Consider the following 14,850-nt stretch of genomic DNA (forward strand, 5'->3'; position numbering starts at 1 on the left):
TCATCAGTAAGTGCTTCAAGTTCTCTTTGCTTTCAGCAAGCAGGGTTGTGTCATCTGCATATTGAAGGTTGTTAATGAGTCTTCCTCCAATCCTGATGCCACATTCTTCATATAGTCCACCTTCTCAGATTATATGCTCAGCATACAGGTTGAATAAGAATGGTGAAAGGATACACACATCTTTCCTGATTTTAAACTACACAGTATCCACTTGTTCTGTTCCAGTGACTGCTTCTTGGCTATGTACAGGTTCTGCATGAGCACAATTAAGTGTTCTGGAATTCCCATTTTTCGCAATGTTATCCATAATTTTCTATGATTCACACAGTCAGATGCCTTTGCGTAGACGATTACACACAGGTAAACATCTTTCCGGTATTCTCTGATATAAGCCGAGATCCATCTGATATCAGCAGTGATGTCCCTCGTTCCATGTCCTCTTCTGAATCTGGCTTGAATTTCTGGCAATTCTCTGTTGATGTACTGCTGCAAGTGTTTTGAAGTATCTTCAGTATAATTTTACTTGTGTGTGATATCAATTGATACTATTTGATAATTTCCACATTCTTTTGGATCAACCTTTCTTGGGAATGAGCACAAATATGAATCTCTTCCAGTCCGTTAGATAAATCTAAATTTTATTAAAAAGTTAGACAAAACTACTTTTATTGGATTTATCAAATAATTTTATAGTTTTTCTGCCAGTGTATTTTTTTTTTTGAATAATTACATTTTCTGTTTTTCTCTCTTTGTATTTAACAACCTCATTAAACTCTGTCATTAATGATACTGCTTTATGGGTGTTTCTTGATTTTCTATAAATGATGGCAGTTTTTTTCTTCTTTCTATTTCTTACACGTCATGTTTTACTTTTTTATTGCCTGTGATTTCTGGTACATTGCTAAATTGAAATAGTGTTGGTGAACATCTTCACCTTTTTTATAAACTTAAAGAGAATGATTTTAAGTTTCAGCATTATTAAGATATCTGTTGTAGGTTTTTGGTTTTGACATTTCCTTTTCTCCAGCCTCCCGCTTGTGTCTTACATCCTGTCCTGAGAGAAAGAAATGAACGAGAAAATATAAACGATTTTATTTCCAGACCCTATCTCTGGCTTGGTACAGTATAAACTGTCAGTTTGTTGCATGAGTGAATGGCAGTTGTAGGACTACTGGAGCCTTATGGTTTTCATTGGCCTCTCTTTTATGTGGTGCCACAGTTAAAAAATGTCTTTGTTCTTTAGTTTAAACCTTTATTTTAGGGGATGAGTCAAAGTCATTAATGTTTGTATTACGTTTATAATGTTTCTATGAAGGAAATTAGCACATTGTATTTTAGGATTTGAATACACATATTTAGGAGACAGACCATATTTTCTCTTTCTTCATGGCAGTAATGCTTGGAATATTATAAGTTGGGATTAACTTAAACTATATGCAGGTGAGTAATAGACTAAATATTCTGAGGAAGATTTATCTACTCATACTATTATGAACATCATTATGATCTAGATTATATTTGTAAATTTAGTATTGTAATGGTGCTGGGAAGTTTCTGATAAAAGCCTAAGAAGTTTAATGATACTAATAATTAACAAGTTTGTTCGTGACATCTCCTCTGTAATTCAGATTAGCCCCTGCTGCTTTTCTGCCTTTCCCTGTACCTGGTATTTTTTTTTTTAACAGGTGGGGAAGTTAAGGCATAAAGGTAGAGGTCCTCTGAATTTGGTGTATTGCTTACTGCAGTAGACCACTTTGCTTCTGTGAGAATTGTAAACCACTATACTTTCCAGGTATGTTCTGAAATCTCAGTTGCTGAAAACCTGCAAGTCTTGCTAAAAAAGAAAATGCTTTCTCAGCCATTTTGTATGTTAACTATGGCTTGGCTAAAAGTTTTGCTTCTGAATTTGTGAGGAAGAGAGAGGTAAATGAAGTTTGCTGAAGAATTTTTAATACAAGTAGCCATCCATTTTAGCCCATCTTTTTTGTTTCCTTAGTATCTCCTTTCTTTCCACTCTTGATGTTGACTATTGACCATTAATTCTAGATGTGTGGTTTTCAGCTGGGGATGTCCCCCAGGGAACATTTGGCACTGTCTGAAGACATTTTTGGTTGTTACAACTGGGGAGACTGCTACTGGCATCTGGTGGGTAGAGGCTAGGGATGCTGCCAAATAACCCTACAATGCACAGGGCAGGCCCCCCAACAATTGTATGGCCCAAAATGTTTTGAACTGGAGAGGACTTCATTGTCTTATTTGTTGAAAGGCAGTGTGGTTTGTTAGAAAGGCAGTGTGGTTTGTTAGAAAGAATTTGGAGTTGTACAGACCTGGTGTTCAAATCCTGTCTCAGTCCTTACTAATTATATGTAACGTACGTTCAGGAATATGGGGGAAAAAGAAATAACAAATAATGATAACATGTTGAAGAGTGCTGAGTTAAGTATTATTTTCAACAGTCCCACCTGGCCTCCATGGGCTATTTCTATAATTTGTAAAAGCCTTTAAAACTCTTGAACAGAAACACTTTCCTTCATTATAATACGTAACAACAAATGGAACTTGTTTCATGATCTTTACTAAATAATAGCTATACCACTGAATCAGTTTATATTGCTCATTCCTCTGAGATTTTAGGCAGATATTTATACTTTCTGATTTTTAACTTTTTAATCTGTAAAATGAGGCATGTATTTAAATCATAGATTTTAGGGAAGATTTCATAAAATGCAAATAAAGCACATACCTCTATGACTGGAACTTAAGTATTCAGTAAATATTTGTTTTTATTTATTAATAACAATGCTTTACACTCAGATTATAATCATTTGGACTTGCTATCAGAAGTGACGTATAAAACTAGGCAAGATTGTCCCTCAGTTGACGAATGGATAAACAAAATATGGTATATCCATACAGTCTATTATTCGGGATAAAAAGGAATAAAGTACTGATACATGCTACAACATGGATGGATTTTGAAAACATGATGTTAGATCAAAGAAGCCAGTCATGAAAGACCACATATTATATGATTCCATTTATATGAAATGTTCAAAATAGGCAAACTTGTAAAGACAGAAATTAAATCAGTGGTTTCTTAGGACTGGAGGGGGGGGAGTTGGGAGGGCCTGGGGAGTGATAGCTAAAGGGTACAGGGTTTCTTTTTGAAGTGATGGAAATATTCTGTACTTGTTTTTTTTTTTTTTTTTTGACTGTGGTAATAGTTGCATGTATCTGTGAATATACTAAAAACTCTAGAATTGTACTCCTTAAAATAGGTGAATTTTACGGTATGTAAATTATCAATAAAGCTGTTAATATATTTAAAAACAAAAAGCTAGGCAAGATGAGGACTCTCTCCTTTCTGTGGTGTTGTGTATTTTATTACTTAATCTTCACCTTGTCCATCTTTTGATCTTATGGAATCTGATTTAGAGAATGCATCCCAGTGAATATAATAATAATATTGCTGGTTATCACCACTTCATTGTGGTCGTAGCTTCCTCTCTATGCACATTCAAGATTTTTTCAGTTTATAAGGATGTTTTTCATTCTGGCCTGAATAACTTGTATGAGTTAAAACAGGCAACAAATGATCATATTGCATTCTTCTCATACATGGGCATTTAAACTCTGACTTAGCCATCAAAGTTCTAGCATATTCTGTTTTTATAAATGGATAGCAAGTTAGAAAGCTATTTTCCCATACTGGACATTAATTAGCTAATTAAAGTCAATGGCCCTAGAGTTAGGAATCCATTATGCAAACAAGGATATTATGATTATGAGACCGTACGTAATAAAAACACACTGGAATTCAAACTGCTTTAGTGATAAGTACTTAAATGAAAGGTATGCTTGCAAGCAAATTCTGTTTTGCCCATTTCTTTTGATTGCAGCTGTCAGAATACCCAACTTAAACCGGCTTAAGGGATTTATGGCTCATATTACCTAAAAGCCTGCGTGTGAAGGATATCTTCAAATGTGGCAGGCTGTGGAGTTCCTAACAATCACTTTATGGATGGCCCTCTCTACATCTTTTCTTGCAGCCAGGCTCCACTGTTTTGCATTAGCTGACTTCTTAGGCTCTCCCCTAGTGGTTGTAAGATGACTGCAGCACCTCCAGGCCTTACATCTTACTGTCGCCAGTAAAAATAGAGAACTTTCCTCTCTCAGCAGTGGAACACTCCTGGCCTCGTGTGTTAGGTTGTATGTATGCACTAATCCCTATGGCCTGAAAAATGGAATATGCTGATTGACTTTGGCCAGTCAGCATTACCAAAAACCATATGAGAATCTGGGATGAGGTGGTTCACCAGAAAAAGTTTGGGTTGCTTTTTCATGCAGCTCAGACTGTCTACTCTGGCAGAGTCATATCTGATTACTTTCTGCTTTTGTATTTGGATAATTTCTCTTTCTCTGTTGGAGTTGTTCTGTGGCACATATCATGAAATATTTATTATGCTATAATTGTTGTTAAGGCCAGTTTCTAATGTTGAATTAGGTGACTACAGTTTGGGATAAGAGAGTTTTTCAGTATTTTCAAGTAGTGACATAATTATAAAATAGTTCAGATTATCAGACCAGGGCTCCATCAGACTTAAGAGTGAAGAATGATTATTAATTACTTTTTTTTTTTTTAGCTGTTTGCCATATTAAAAGTCATTACCTCTTAGTATTATAGAAAAATTACAATAACTTAAGAAAATAGTAAATAAAAAAAAAGTCACTGATGCCAGAGTGACAGCTATTCTTTTTTTCCTCATTTTTTTCCCCCCATAGTGATCCTGGTGGAGGGATTGAAATGTCTGAATTCATTCGAGAGGCCACACCCCCAGTTGGTTGCAGTTCAAGAAATTCTTATGCTGGTCTAGACCCAAGCAACCAGGTAAGAACCTGGACTATTCCACATTGCGTTTTCCCTCCTCCTGAGGATGGTCCCAGGTAATCTCATGTCTGTAGCCATCAGTTGATGTTTGGGTTTATCATTTGTTTAATTTTTTATTAATAACATCTTTTATAATATTCTTATTTTTAACTGACTTTCTACATTAATTAAGTACGTTTTTGCTGAGCACATATCACATGCTTCTCGCTTGGGCGTGTAGTTTTGAGCAAGACAGTTATGGCCAGTGCCCTTATGAATCTTAGTGTATAGCTTGGGCCTGCTCATTTACCTTCACCTCATCCTTGTTTTTGAGGGATAGATGTCTGTGGTTTAAACATGGCAAAGAAGTGAAATAACTTGCACAAAATCTCACAGTGCTCAAGGTGCTGATGGCAGACCTAGAAGTAGAATACAAATCCGCTTTTGCCAATTTTTTTTGGTTTTAAGAAAGAAACATTTATTTTCTGATAGTCTAGTAGGCTACAAGTCCAAATTCAGGGTATCTGCTCCAGGGGAAGGTTTTCTTTCTGTGTTGTGCTTTTGCCAATTTTAATGTCTGTCTGCTGTGTAACTTTTAAGATAGTAACTCTGAAAATACTATCTCAGAACTTGGCTCAAGTCTGCTATACTCATTCTCTCCTACCTCACCTGGGCCTTTGCTGCTCCAATTCTCTTACTCATTCTAAAGTAACTCCCTTATTGAATTCGTCTCATTAACTCTTTTCAAACACCTTCCACACGAATCAAAGCCCCAGTTATTCCTGCTTGCTTTCTCTGCACGTGATCTCACTAGTGAGAGTAAAGCTGTATAAGCGTGTGATGGTAAGCGTGTGAGAAATTTTAGAAGTCTCCTCATAGTAGAACTTTAGATCACTATGAGTTTTAGTGTCATTGTTTTAGCCCTTTCATCATAGGGAGGAAGAAACAGCTGATTTATATCAGAATTGAGGCTGACCCTCGCCTTGTTGCCCCTTTCTGTTGCAGATGGAGTACTTGTTTATGGTATTCATTTAGTACTTTTTTGGTGTTTGATGATATGTAGCAGTTTATAAGTCTCTACAGAATAGTCTTCCTCTTTTGTCTACTGCCGAGTATACTGCCTTATGCACAGCGGACTTTCAGTTAATGATTGCTGATTATCTTTGTGTAGATAAAGATTTAACAAATGAGTAAGCTGTTAGTTGCTGTTGAGTCAGTTCTGACTCACGGTGACACGTGTGTTCAGAGTAGAAATTGCTTCATAGGGTTTTCAAGGCTGTGACCTTTCAGATGTGGACCACCAGGCCTATCTTCGGAGGCATCTCTGGTGGGTTCAAACCACCAACCTTTTAGCTAGTAGTCGAGTACTTAACTGTTTTTGCCATCCAGGGCCTCTAGCACCTAATTCTCCTAACACGTCCTGTTTGCTGTTACACTGTCTACATTGTTAGCCCTGTGCTATCTAAGAACAATACTATGAAAAGACACCATATTTTATGAATTAAAATCTTGAACTGGGTCTTGTTTTCCTAGTGTATTTTGTTAGAAGATTTGCCTCTATTTAAGTTGCTTTTCATGATTTAAACTTTAAGTGATTTTTGAATTTTGGTAATAGCTTTAGTTATGATTAATTGTAATATAGAACAGATAAAAAAAATTTTTTTTTTTAAATCCGTTCTATATTATAAAAAAAAAAAAAAAATTTTTTTTATAGGTCCTTTAAATTATCTTACAGGGTGGTTGTGAGTCAGAGCCAACTCGACAGTGACAAGTTTAGGTTTCGTTTTTTTTTATTTTCCCAAACAAGCAGATGGAGTGAGACATGATTTCAAGTTAAAGAAAAACAACAAAAAAACATTGTGGAAAATGGTGGTGACTTATTAATTAGGTTGATACTTTGATTTTTTTTTATTTCACTTTTTACAATGCCAGTTTGAAGAAAGTGTTACTATCCTTGATTGTATTTTTTGTTGGCTTTATATTTTTCTCAGTTTCCTTTTTAGAGAACAAGGTGACGTAATCCTTAAATATAGTTACACATTTTGTATTCTTAATCAACCCTGTCTTCTTCTTCTTATTGACAAGTATAGGCAATGTCAGATTACCCACCAGAAAGCCTGCATTTTTCTAATCTTTTGGAGAGCCACACTTTTTAAAATTTTTTTCAGTAGAACAGGTGAAAGAGCACAGCAGTGGCCACCCACTTTTGGAGACTCTGCCCTTGGCATTGTGTCTATTGGAGCTTACCCTACTTGTTTCAGGAGAGAGTCCCATCTTGAATGTAATTAATGCGTGTGCATACATAAATGTATATATATAAAAGCAACCCTGTTGCCGTCTAGTCGATTCCGACTCATAGTGCCTCTATAGGACAGAGTAGAACTGACCCATAGGGTTTCCAGGGAGCACCTGATGGATTTGAACTGCTGACCTTTTGGTTAGCAGCCGTAGCTATTAACCACTACGTCACCAGGGTTTCCACATAAATGTATAGCATATCTATTTTGGTTTTCCTTAAAATAGTAACTTTTGAATAAAAATGGGCAAATACCGAAGGCTGCTGTGCTACTTGGGTTTTGATGTTTTAGTTTTATACTGTTTATGACAAAAGAAATGATTGACATAATTACTGTTAACCCTTTAGGGAAGCTGAAGTGAAGGAATCAGGCTTTTTGTGTATTGGCAGTGGTGTTACTGATAAAGACATACCGTTGTTTCATGAACATATTATATGGCAGTTATCATACATTGTCATCATTATTTGTTTATGTAAATGTCTTCTGTACTAGGTAGTGAGCTCCTTGAATACATTGGCTATGTTTTAGTCATTATTATTCTTTTCTTCTTGCCAACTCTGTCCTTCTTCAGTCCTTCTGTTCTTTATTTCCCCTCCTTTACTCTTTTCCCTTTATTTTCCTCTCCCTTTTGTCAATTGTCTTCCTATTCAACAACAACAGCATTCAAGGCATTTTAATTGGTCTAGGGTGTGGAGTGGGTCTTAGCACCATAGAGTTTGCAGACTCATAGTAGATGCGATATAAGTAACGAAAGGTATAGGTGTGATTAAGGTTACCAAGGAAATCTAAGTACAAGATACAAAGTAATAATTACTAGAGGAATGGTACAGAAAAAGGGCTAATGATTTCAAAGGAGAAAATAATTATTTCCAGTTAGAGAGAGGCAAGGCTTCATGGAGGAGGTGACCTTGCCTGATATGTTGTCTAGTTGGGAGTAATGTCTTTCTTCTCTGACACCCATAATCCCTCCTAGATCTTTTCTATGGCATTTGTCAAAGAGAAAACGCAGTAGACTGTTTTAGTTTGTATAAACCACTTAAAAAATTTCACCTCCACATGTCTGAAGACACACTTTTTGGTTTATTTTTTCTTTTCTAAATGTGTTATTTTTACAAAATTTAACAAATAAGGGTAAGCAAAAAGAGGAGCTGAACAAAAGCATCCATAAAAAAGAACAGAATCATACAAAATGTCCTCAAAAAAAGTTTTTAAACAAAGTGGGTTTATAGTGTGTATACTCTTTGGAACTTGATTCTCTTTATTGAATATATCATGAGCATATTAATGTGATTAATAGTGCCATAAAAACCGAAACCAAACACGTTGCCGTCAAGTCGATTCCAACTCATAGTGACCCTGTTTAGTAAATGGCATATTCAGTGTGGGGATTCTACCAGTTGCTGAGTAAGTCTATGCCACTTACACATTCTGGAACGGAAGATATTGCGACAGGATGGGTTTGGGGACTGCTGGACCCACTCTGAGCAGCCTTGGTGGCACAGTGGTTAAAGTGCTTGGCTGCTAACCAGAAGGCTGGCGATTCAGACCTACTAGCCGCTCCGCAGGAGACAGATGTGGCAGTCTGCTTCCATAAAAATATACAGCCCTGGAAACCTTTTGGGGCAGTTCTACTCTGTCCTTTAGGGTCGCTGTGAGTCAGAATCAAATTGACGGCTGTGGGTTTGGTTTGAGTTTTGGTTGGATGCACTGTGAGTCAGACCTGAGCTAAAACTCTACTGATCACCTGATCTCCATACATCCCTACTGTGACTGGTGGACCACAGTCGGAGGTGGTCTCCTGAGAGCAGTGTTTAGGTCTCCTTAGGAGTAGTGTCAGTTCGGACCCGGTGGTTAAGTAATCCCTGAAAAGTCTAATTATTTCCTTTTCTCCAGTGAACAGTCACCCTGGTAAAAGTCCATAGACCCCTTTGGGGAAAGCTGGGAGAAAGATTAACAGTATAAATTTTTGGCAGTGTAGCAGGGGTTCTTTCTCAAGGGGACCCAACCTCCCCTTCATTGAAGGGGTTGTGGGTCTGTAAACTGGCTCAAGTCTGGCAATTAATTGAGCCACTGCGACTCTGTTTTTGTGATTCAAGTTAGACTTCTGTTCACTTAACCTAGAACTCTTCAATTTATGCAGATCAAATCAATATTTAGTAGGCTTTCTGTCTGTTTCACTCCCAGGGACGTCATGATCAATTAAGCCAACACCATAGTCTTTTAGAGCTAGATTATTCTAATTACTGCTTCAACTCTGCTGTCTACCACAGAAACCATGCCCACCTTGTCTTTGGCCATTAAATGCTGCTTTTCCCCTGCCACCTGGGATCCAGTTACCCCCATTGCATTTAGATTTCCCAATTCAGTGTCAGCATTTTCCACTGTAATATTTGACCTACAGAGGAGAGCAATCACAGTGCTATTTAAGGATGCTGGCGCTTCCTTCACAAATTTATTTCTCATGGTTGTGGTAAAAGACACGTTCTCTGGACACTCCCAGGGTAGGTGGGTGGGCCTGACATGATAAATCCATTCTAACATTCTGATTTCTCTAGGCTTTGGATACTTTTTTCTACAGTATACCAAGGCAGTTCTGGCATTTCAGCTTTATTTAGTGCAGGCTACATTTTGGTCCATGTTTCAGCCAACCAAGGAAACAGGCTGTGACACTTAGGGAATGCATTGCATTCCTTTATTTGGATGTACTATAGTTTATATGCTCATTCTCCTGTTGTTTCACATGTAAATACTTATTCATACCCACTCATGATTTCTTTATATTTTGGGGGATGGGGAATGAAACTTAAATAATACAGAAAAGCATGAAGAATAAAACCTAATCACCCATTGTATCAGTTAAAAATGCTTTTGTTAGGGAGTAATAAAATATTCAGCTAATTGCAACTTAAAGAAATGGGAGTTTATGTTTGTCACCTAAGTCTGGAGGTGGTGGTGGGCATTTATAAAGCAGCTCTCTACTGCTAAAGCTCTGGGTTTGTCCTTCCACAGTTCTCTTGGCTTTTTCCTTAAGGTTGCAGGATGAGCACAATTGCTTCAATCATGACTCTTGAGGAGTAAGAATCACACTAAAGTATAGGGCAGACAGATCCTCCCTGGTCCTTTTCTTCTCAGGCATGGAAAAGCCCTTTCCTGAGGCCTTCTAGCAGACTCTCCCGCCCATTCTTTGGCCAGAACTGAGTCATACACCTGCCTCTAGACAAGGGACCGGGCTTGCTTCTCATAGATGAAAAGACACGTGCCCAGTATCGGAACAAAATGGGAAGCCTGTTAGAGGAAGAGGAAGGGAACATTTGAGGTCGTGATCAAATGATGACCACTATAACCTCATTCAAAAAATATTTTTAAGTTTAAATTTCTAGAAAGATGTGCATAGAGCAGTGCTGTCTTTGTTTGCTTGTCTTTGAATTTCTGTGTGGGAACTTATGTGTTTGTTTATTCTAGTAGAAAAGTAACTTAATTCAGTTCTGTAACTTGTCTAGCAAGTGTGGTAGGAAGAAAACTTCATTTTGCAGCAAAACAAAATGCTCTTTGGCTTTTTTCCTTCTGGCTAATTGCAGTGCTTTTTATGGCTAATTGAAAGCAGACATGAAAAACTAGGAGAATCAAGTTTAATAAACAATTCAAAAAATATTGCAAAGCTTACTTTTTGTCGGCTACATTACGAGGTTATTAATAGTTTCAGCTATTATGTGTACGTCTATTTTTACTTAGCTCTTCACTGATATAACATACGCAGCATGGTGCACAAGTGCTAAGTGCAGAGCTCAGTAAATTTTTGCATATGTATACATGTTGCCTTCAAGTTGATTCCGACTCATAGCGACCTTATAGGACAGACCAAAACTGATCCATAGGGTTTCCAAGGAGCAGCTGGTGGATTCAAATGCAGACATTTTGGTTAGCGGGCAAGCTTTTAACCACACTTACGCGGTTTGCATCCAGATCAAAAAAGTTCCTCATGGCCCTTCAAAGTTAATATTAATCTATATTGTAAGCAATTTTATGTCGTATAAAAAAAAAAAATTTTTTTTTTTTTTATACTTCAGTTAAATTGAATCAATGAAAGGAAAGACTTGGTAACATATTAAGTATTATATGAATGCTCTTTATTTTATCTTGTTGTTGTTAGTTGCCATGAAGTCAGTTCTGACTCTTGGTGACCACGTGTGTGCAGAGTAGAACTGCTCCGTAGAGTCTGCAAACCTGTGACCTTTTAGAAGTAGATCGCTGGGCCTGTCTTTCAAAACCGTCTGGGTGGATTCAGATTTTATCTTAAGAATCTGAATTTGCCTGTTTTCTTCTTTCAGTCTCTTAAAAATTGTTACTGAGATTTACTGCCTTAGTAACTGCCATGTTGTTATATTTGGTTTTCTTGATGTGCTCATGGAATTTGTTGTATTTGTTTATATGATCTTTATGGTGATATAATAAATGATGGCTTTGAAATTTTAGGGAAATGTTATACCATCTAAAAGGTCTGCAGTCAGATTTTAGTTTCATTTTACAGTTTGTGCTAAAAATTCATTTTTCATGGATGCTTTAGCTTTTGATTTTAAATTTATGTCAGTCTGCAAAAAACTACTTGCTTTTTTCCTGAAACTCAAGAAAGTGCATTTTAAACATAACTTTTCTTTTCCCTCTTTTTAAATTTATTGTGCTTTAGGTAAAAGTTTACAGCTCACGTTAATTTCTCATGCAAAAATTTGTATACACATTGTTATGTGACACTAGTTGCAGTCCCTGTAGTATGACAACAACCTCCCCCTTTCCACTCCGGATTTTGCATGTCCATCCAACCAGCTGCTGTCCCTGCCCTGCCTTCTCATCCTACCTCCAGACAGGAGCTGCCCATTTGGTCTGGTGTATCTGCTTGAACTAAGAAGTACACTTCACGAATATTATTTTATGTTGTATAGTCCAGTCTAATCTTTGTCAGAAGACTGGGCTTTGGGGATGATTTTGGTTCTGGGTTAACAAAGCATCTGGGACCCATGGCTTTGAGGGTTCCTCCAGTTTCACTCAGACCGTTAAGTCTGGTCTGTTTATGTGAATTTGAGTTCTGCACCACAGTTTTCTCCTGCTCCATCAGGGACTGTCTGTTGTGTTCTCTGTCAGGGTGGTCATTGGTGGTAGCCAGGCACCATCTAGTTCTTCTGGTCTCAGGCTGATGGAGTCTCTGGTTTATGTGGCCGTTTTGTCTCTTGGGCTAATATTTTCCTTGTGTCTTTGGCATTCTTCATTCTTCTTCGCTCCAAGTTGGTTGGGACCAATTGATGTATCGTAGATTGTCACTCACAAGCTTTTAAGAACCCAGATGCCGCTCACCAAAGTGGGGTGCAGAACGTTTTCTTAATAAAATTTGTTACTCCAGTTGACCTAGACGTCCCCCAAAACCATGGTTCCCAGACCCTGCTACTTTATCCCTTGAAGGAAACACTAATAATTTGACAGCAAGATTTAGGTGCTCTTTGTAGCGTATGTTCGTGTGTCTGATAAGTCTGTTTTAGATAGACTCAACACATAGATTTGCTTTTGTTTATAACATGAACACATCATGGTGATAATAGTTGTATACCACGGGCTGCTTTAAGTTGGAAGCATCTGGCACTGTTGCTCCTTCAGTCCTGAGCAACCAGAGGGATTCAGGATCTCAGCACATCTGAAATATATGCAGGGCATGTACCACAGCAGACAGGTTGTGTGTTGTGATATAGCATGCTCTGTGTGTGGGGTGGTGGGGAAGGAGTGGGGGAAAGGAGGATAGCTTTTTTATATTGATAACAGGGACTGGTAACATGTTTTGATAATATGATAATTTTGTTAGATAATCTTGTCTATACAGATGATACATAACTGGCATTTTAATTAGTTTTATTTACTTCATGTCATGTTTTCAGATTGGATCTGGTTCCTCTCGTCTTGGAACAGCAGCAACTATTAAAGGTAGATGTGATATAACTTGAAAGTTGCCTCTGACTTTCTATTTCCTTTTTGGTTGTAATAAAGATAACTGAGTGTCATATGTTCAAATGTAATGAAAAATCACTCTTGAAATTATTTCATAGATAAAATTGTGTATCTTAATATTAAAGGTTTGATTTAAATTGTGATCTGCTTTCATTCAGATTTTACAGAAGTACTTGACCACTTGCATTTGCATGAATTACAATTTTTGATCTATGAGAAACTTCCTTGCTTGGAGGGAGAATATTTTCATGGGATTTAGTGTGGTTCATGGAAAACTAATTTTTGATGTAGAATCTGTAAGTGTGAGTGCAAATGAGACACACACACAAAAAAAAGTTTTTTTCTGCTTTTTGTTCTATACATCTACTTCAGATAAATTTGTATTATTTATACCTTACTAATTTTCTTTGGAAACTGTGGTGGCGTAAAGGTTAGGAGCTATGGCTGTTAACCAAAAGGTTGGCAGTTCAAATCCACCAGGTGCTCCTTGGAAACTCTATGGGGTAGTTCTACTCTGTCCTGTAGGGTCGCTATGAGTCGGAATCAACTCAATGGCAACAGATTAGGTTTTTTTTTTTTTTTAAACTTTTCTTGGAAAGGAAATAACATAAGTTGCATTTCTTTATCGAGACTGCTTCTCTTTGAAGAAATTGTTTTATTAGCGCTGACACTCTGAAGCTTTCCATTGTTGGTACTGTGAGAATAATGATGTTGCTTGATAGTCTGTGGTACTTCCTGTTCAGTACATCTTCCATTATTGTAACCCTCGATAATCAGAAACTGCTTCAGTTGTAGATATCTATATACTCCTTGATGTCCTTTCTTGGTTATGCCACATTATATAGCATTAACTCTTAATATAATGTCCTCACTTGTTTTCCTTAACTTTGTAGGCGATACAGACACTGCCAAGACTTCTGATGATATCAGTTTAAGTCTGGGCCAAAGCTCTAGTCTTTGTAAGGAAGGAAGTGAAGAACAAGGTAAGGACACCATACTTCACCACACTACAGATTGTGATGACCAGGGTGAATTTGTGGAATACTTCACTCACATTTTGGTAGAAGTTTATAGTAATTTAATATGATACTTTTAAGAAACACTAAAATAAAGTGATTTATTGGGCTAGTGGTAATATAGGGTTATAAGTACTTTTAGCTTATTGGAATTTAATTATACATGTTCTGCCAAATAACCATGGAGAGAGAAATTTTATGAGCATATGCCCCAGAGTTAGTATGAAATGAGATAAGGATCTGTTATTCCTGTAGTTGGTCACATCGTCTTGCCGGGTTTAGTGATAGTCTAGTATATAAAGCTATAATTTTCCCTTCAGTATAGCCTCTGAATGCAGCTGTTCCATCTCTTTCTCAACTGTGGAAGCCATGTGTTACAACAGAGAAATAACTCGCTGTGTTGAACTTACTGAGAAACTGTATGTCTGCTTCCAACATGATACCTTGTTTTACCAGATTTTTAGTTGAAATTTTGGCACTATGTGATTTTTCTCCTTATGCAACTCCACTTGCATGGGCACTTTGGATTTTACTGAATTCTTTATTTTTTAAGAACTACCATAATTTTATGTTTGAAGTTTAGATTTCCAAACATGAAAGAATAGACACGTCTTCCCTATTTTCAAATGGCGAGCCAAGATTATATAGTTTAGCACCCAATATTGGGTTAGAAACTTCTCTC

General features: G+C 37.1%; 1 protein-coding gene across 6 annotated transcripts in view; it reads left to right on the forward strand.

Annotated features, from left to right (window-relative positions):
* PCNX1 (pecanex 1) overlaps positions 1-14,850 on the forward strand; it is a 187,594-nt gene that overhangs the window by 44,368 nt on the left and 128,376 nt on the right. For 5 of the 6 annotated variants that reach the window (XM_064292658.1, XM_064292660.1, XM_064292659.1 and 2 more), the window contains exons 3-5: positions 4,783-4,888; positions 13,083-13,128; positions 14,046-14,135. In XM_064292658.1, the coding sequence (XP_064148728.1) occupies positions 4,783-4,888; positions 13,083-13,128; positions 14,046-14,135 (242 nt within the window). Of the gene's footprint in view, positions 1-774; positions 1,793-4,782; positions 4,889-13,082; positions 13,129-14,045; positions 14,136-14,850 lie in introns of those variants that run through there. The other variant, XM_064292663.1, reaches the window with a different exon arrangement.

The sequence above is a fragment of the Loxodonta africana genome, chromosome 10 (assembly GCF_030014295.1).
Source record: "Loxodonta africana isolate mLoxAfr1 chromosome 10, mLoxAfr1.hap2, whole genome shotgun sequence".
Lineage (NCBI taxonomy): Eukaryota > Metazoa > Chordata > Mammalia > Proboscidea > Elephantidae > Loxodonta > Loxodonta africana.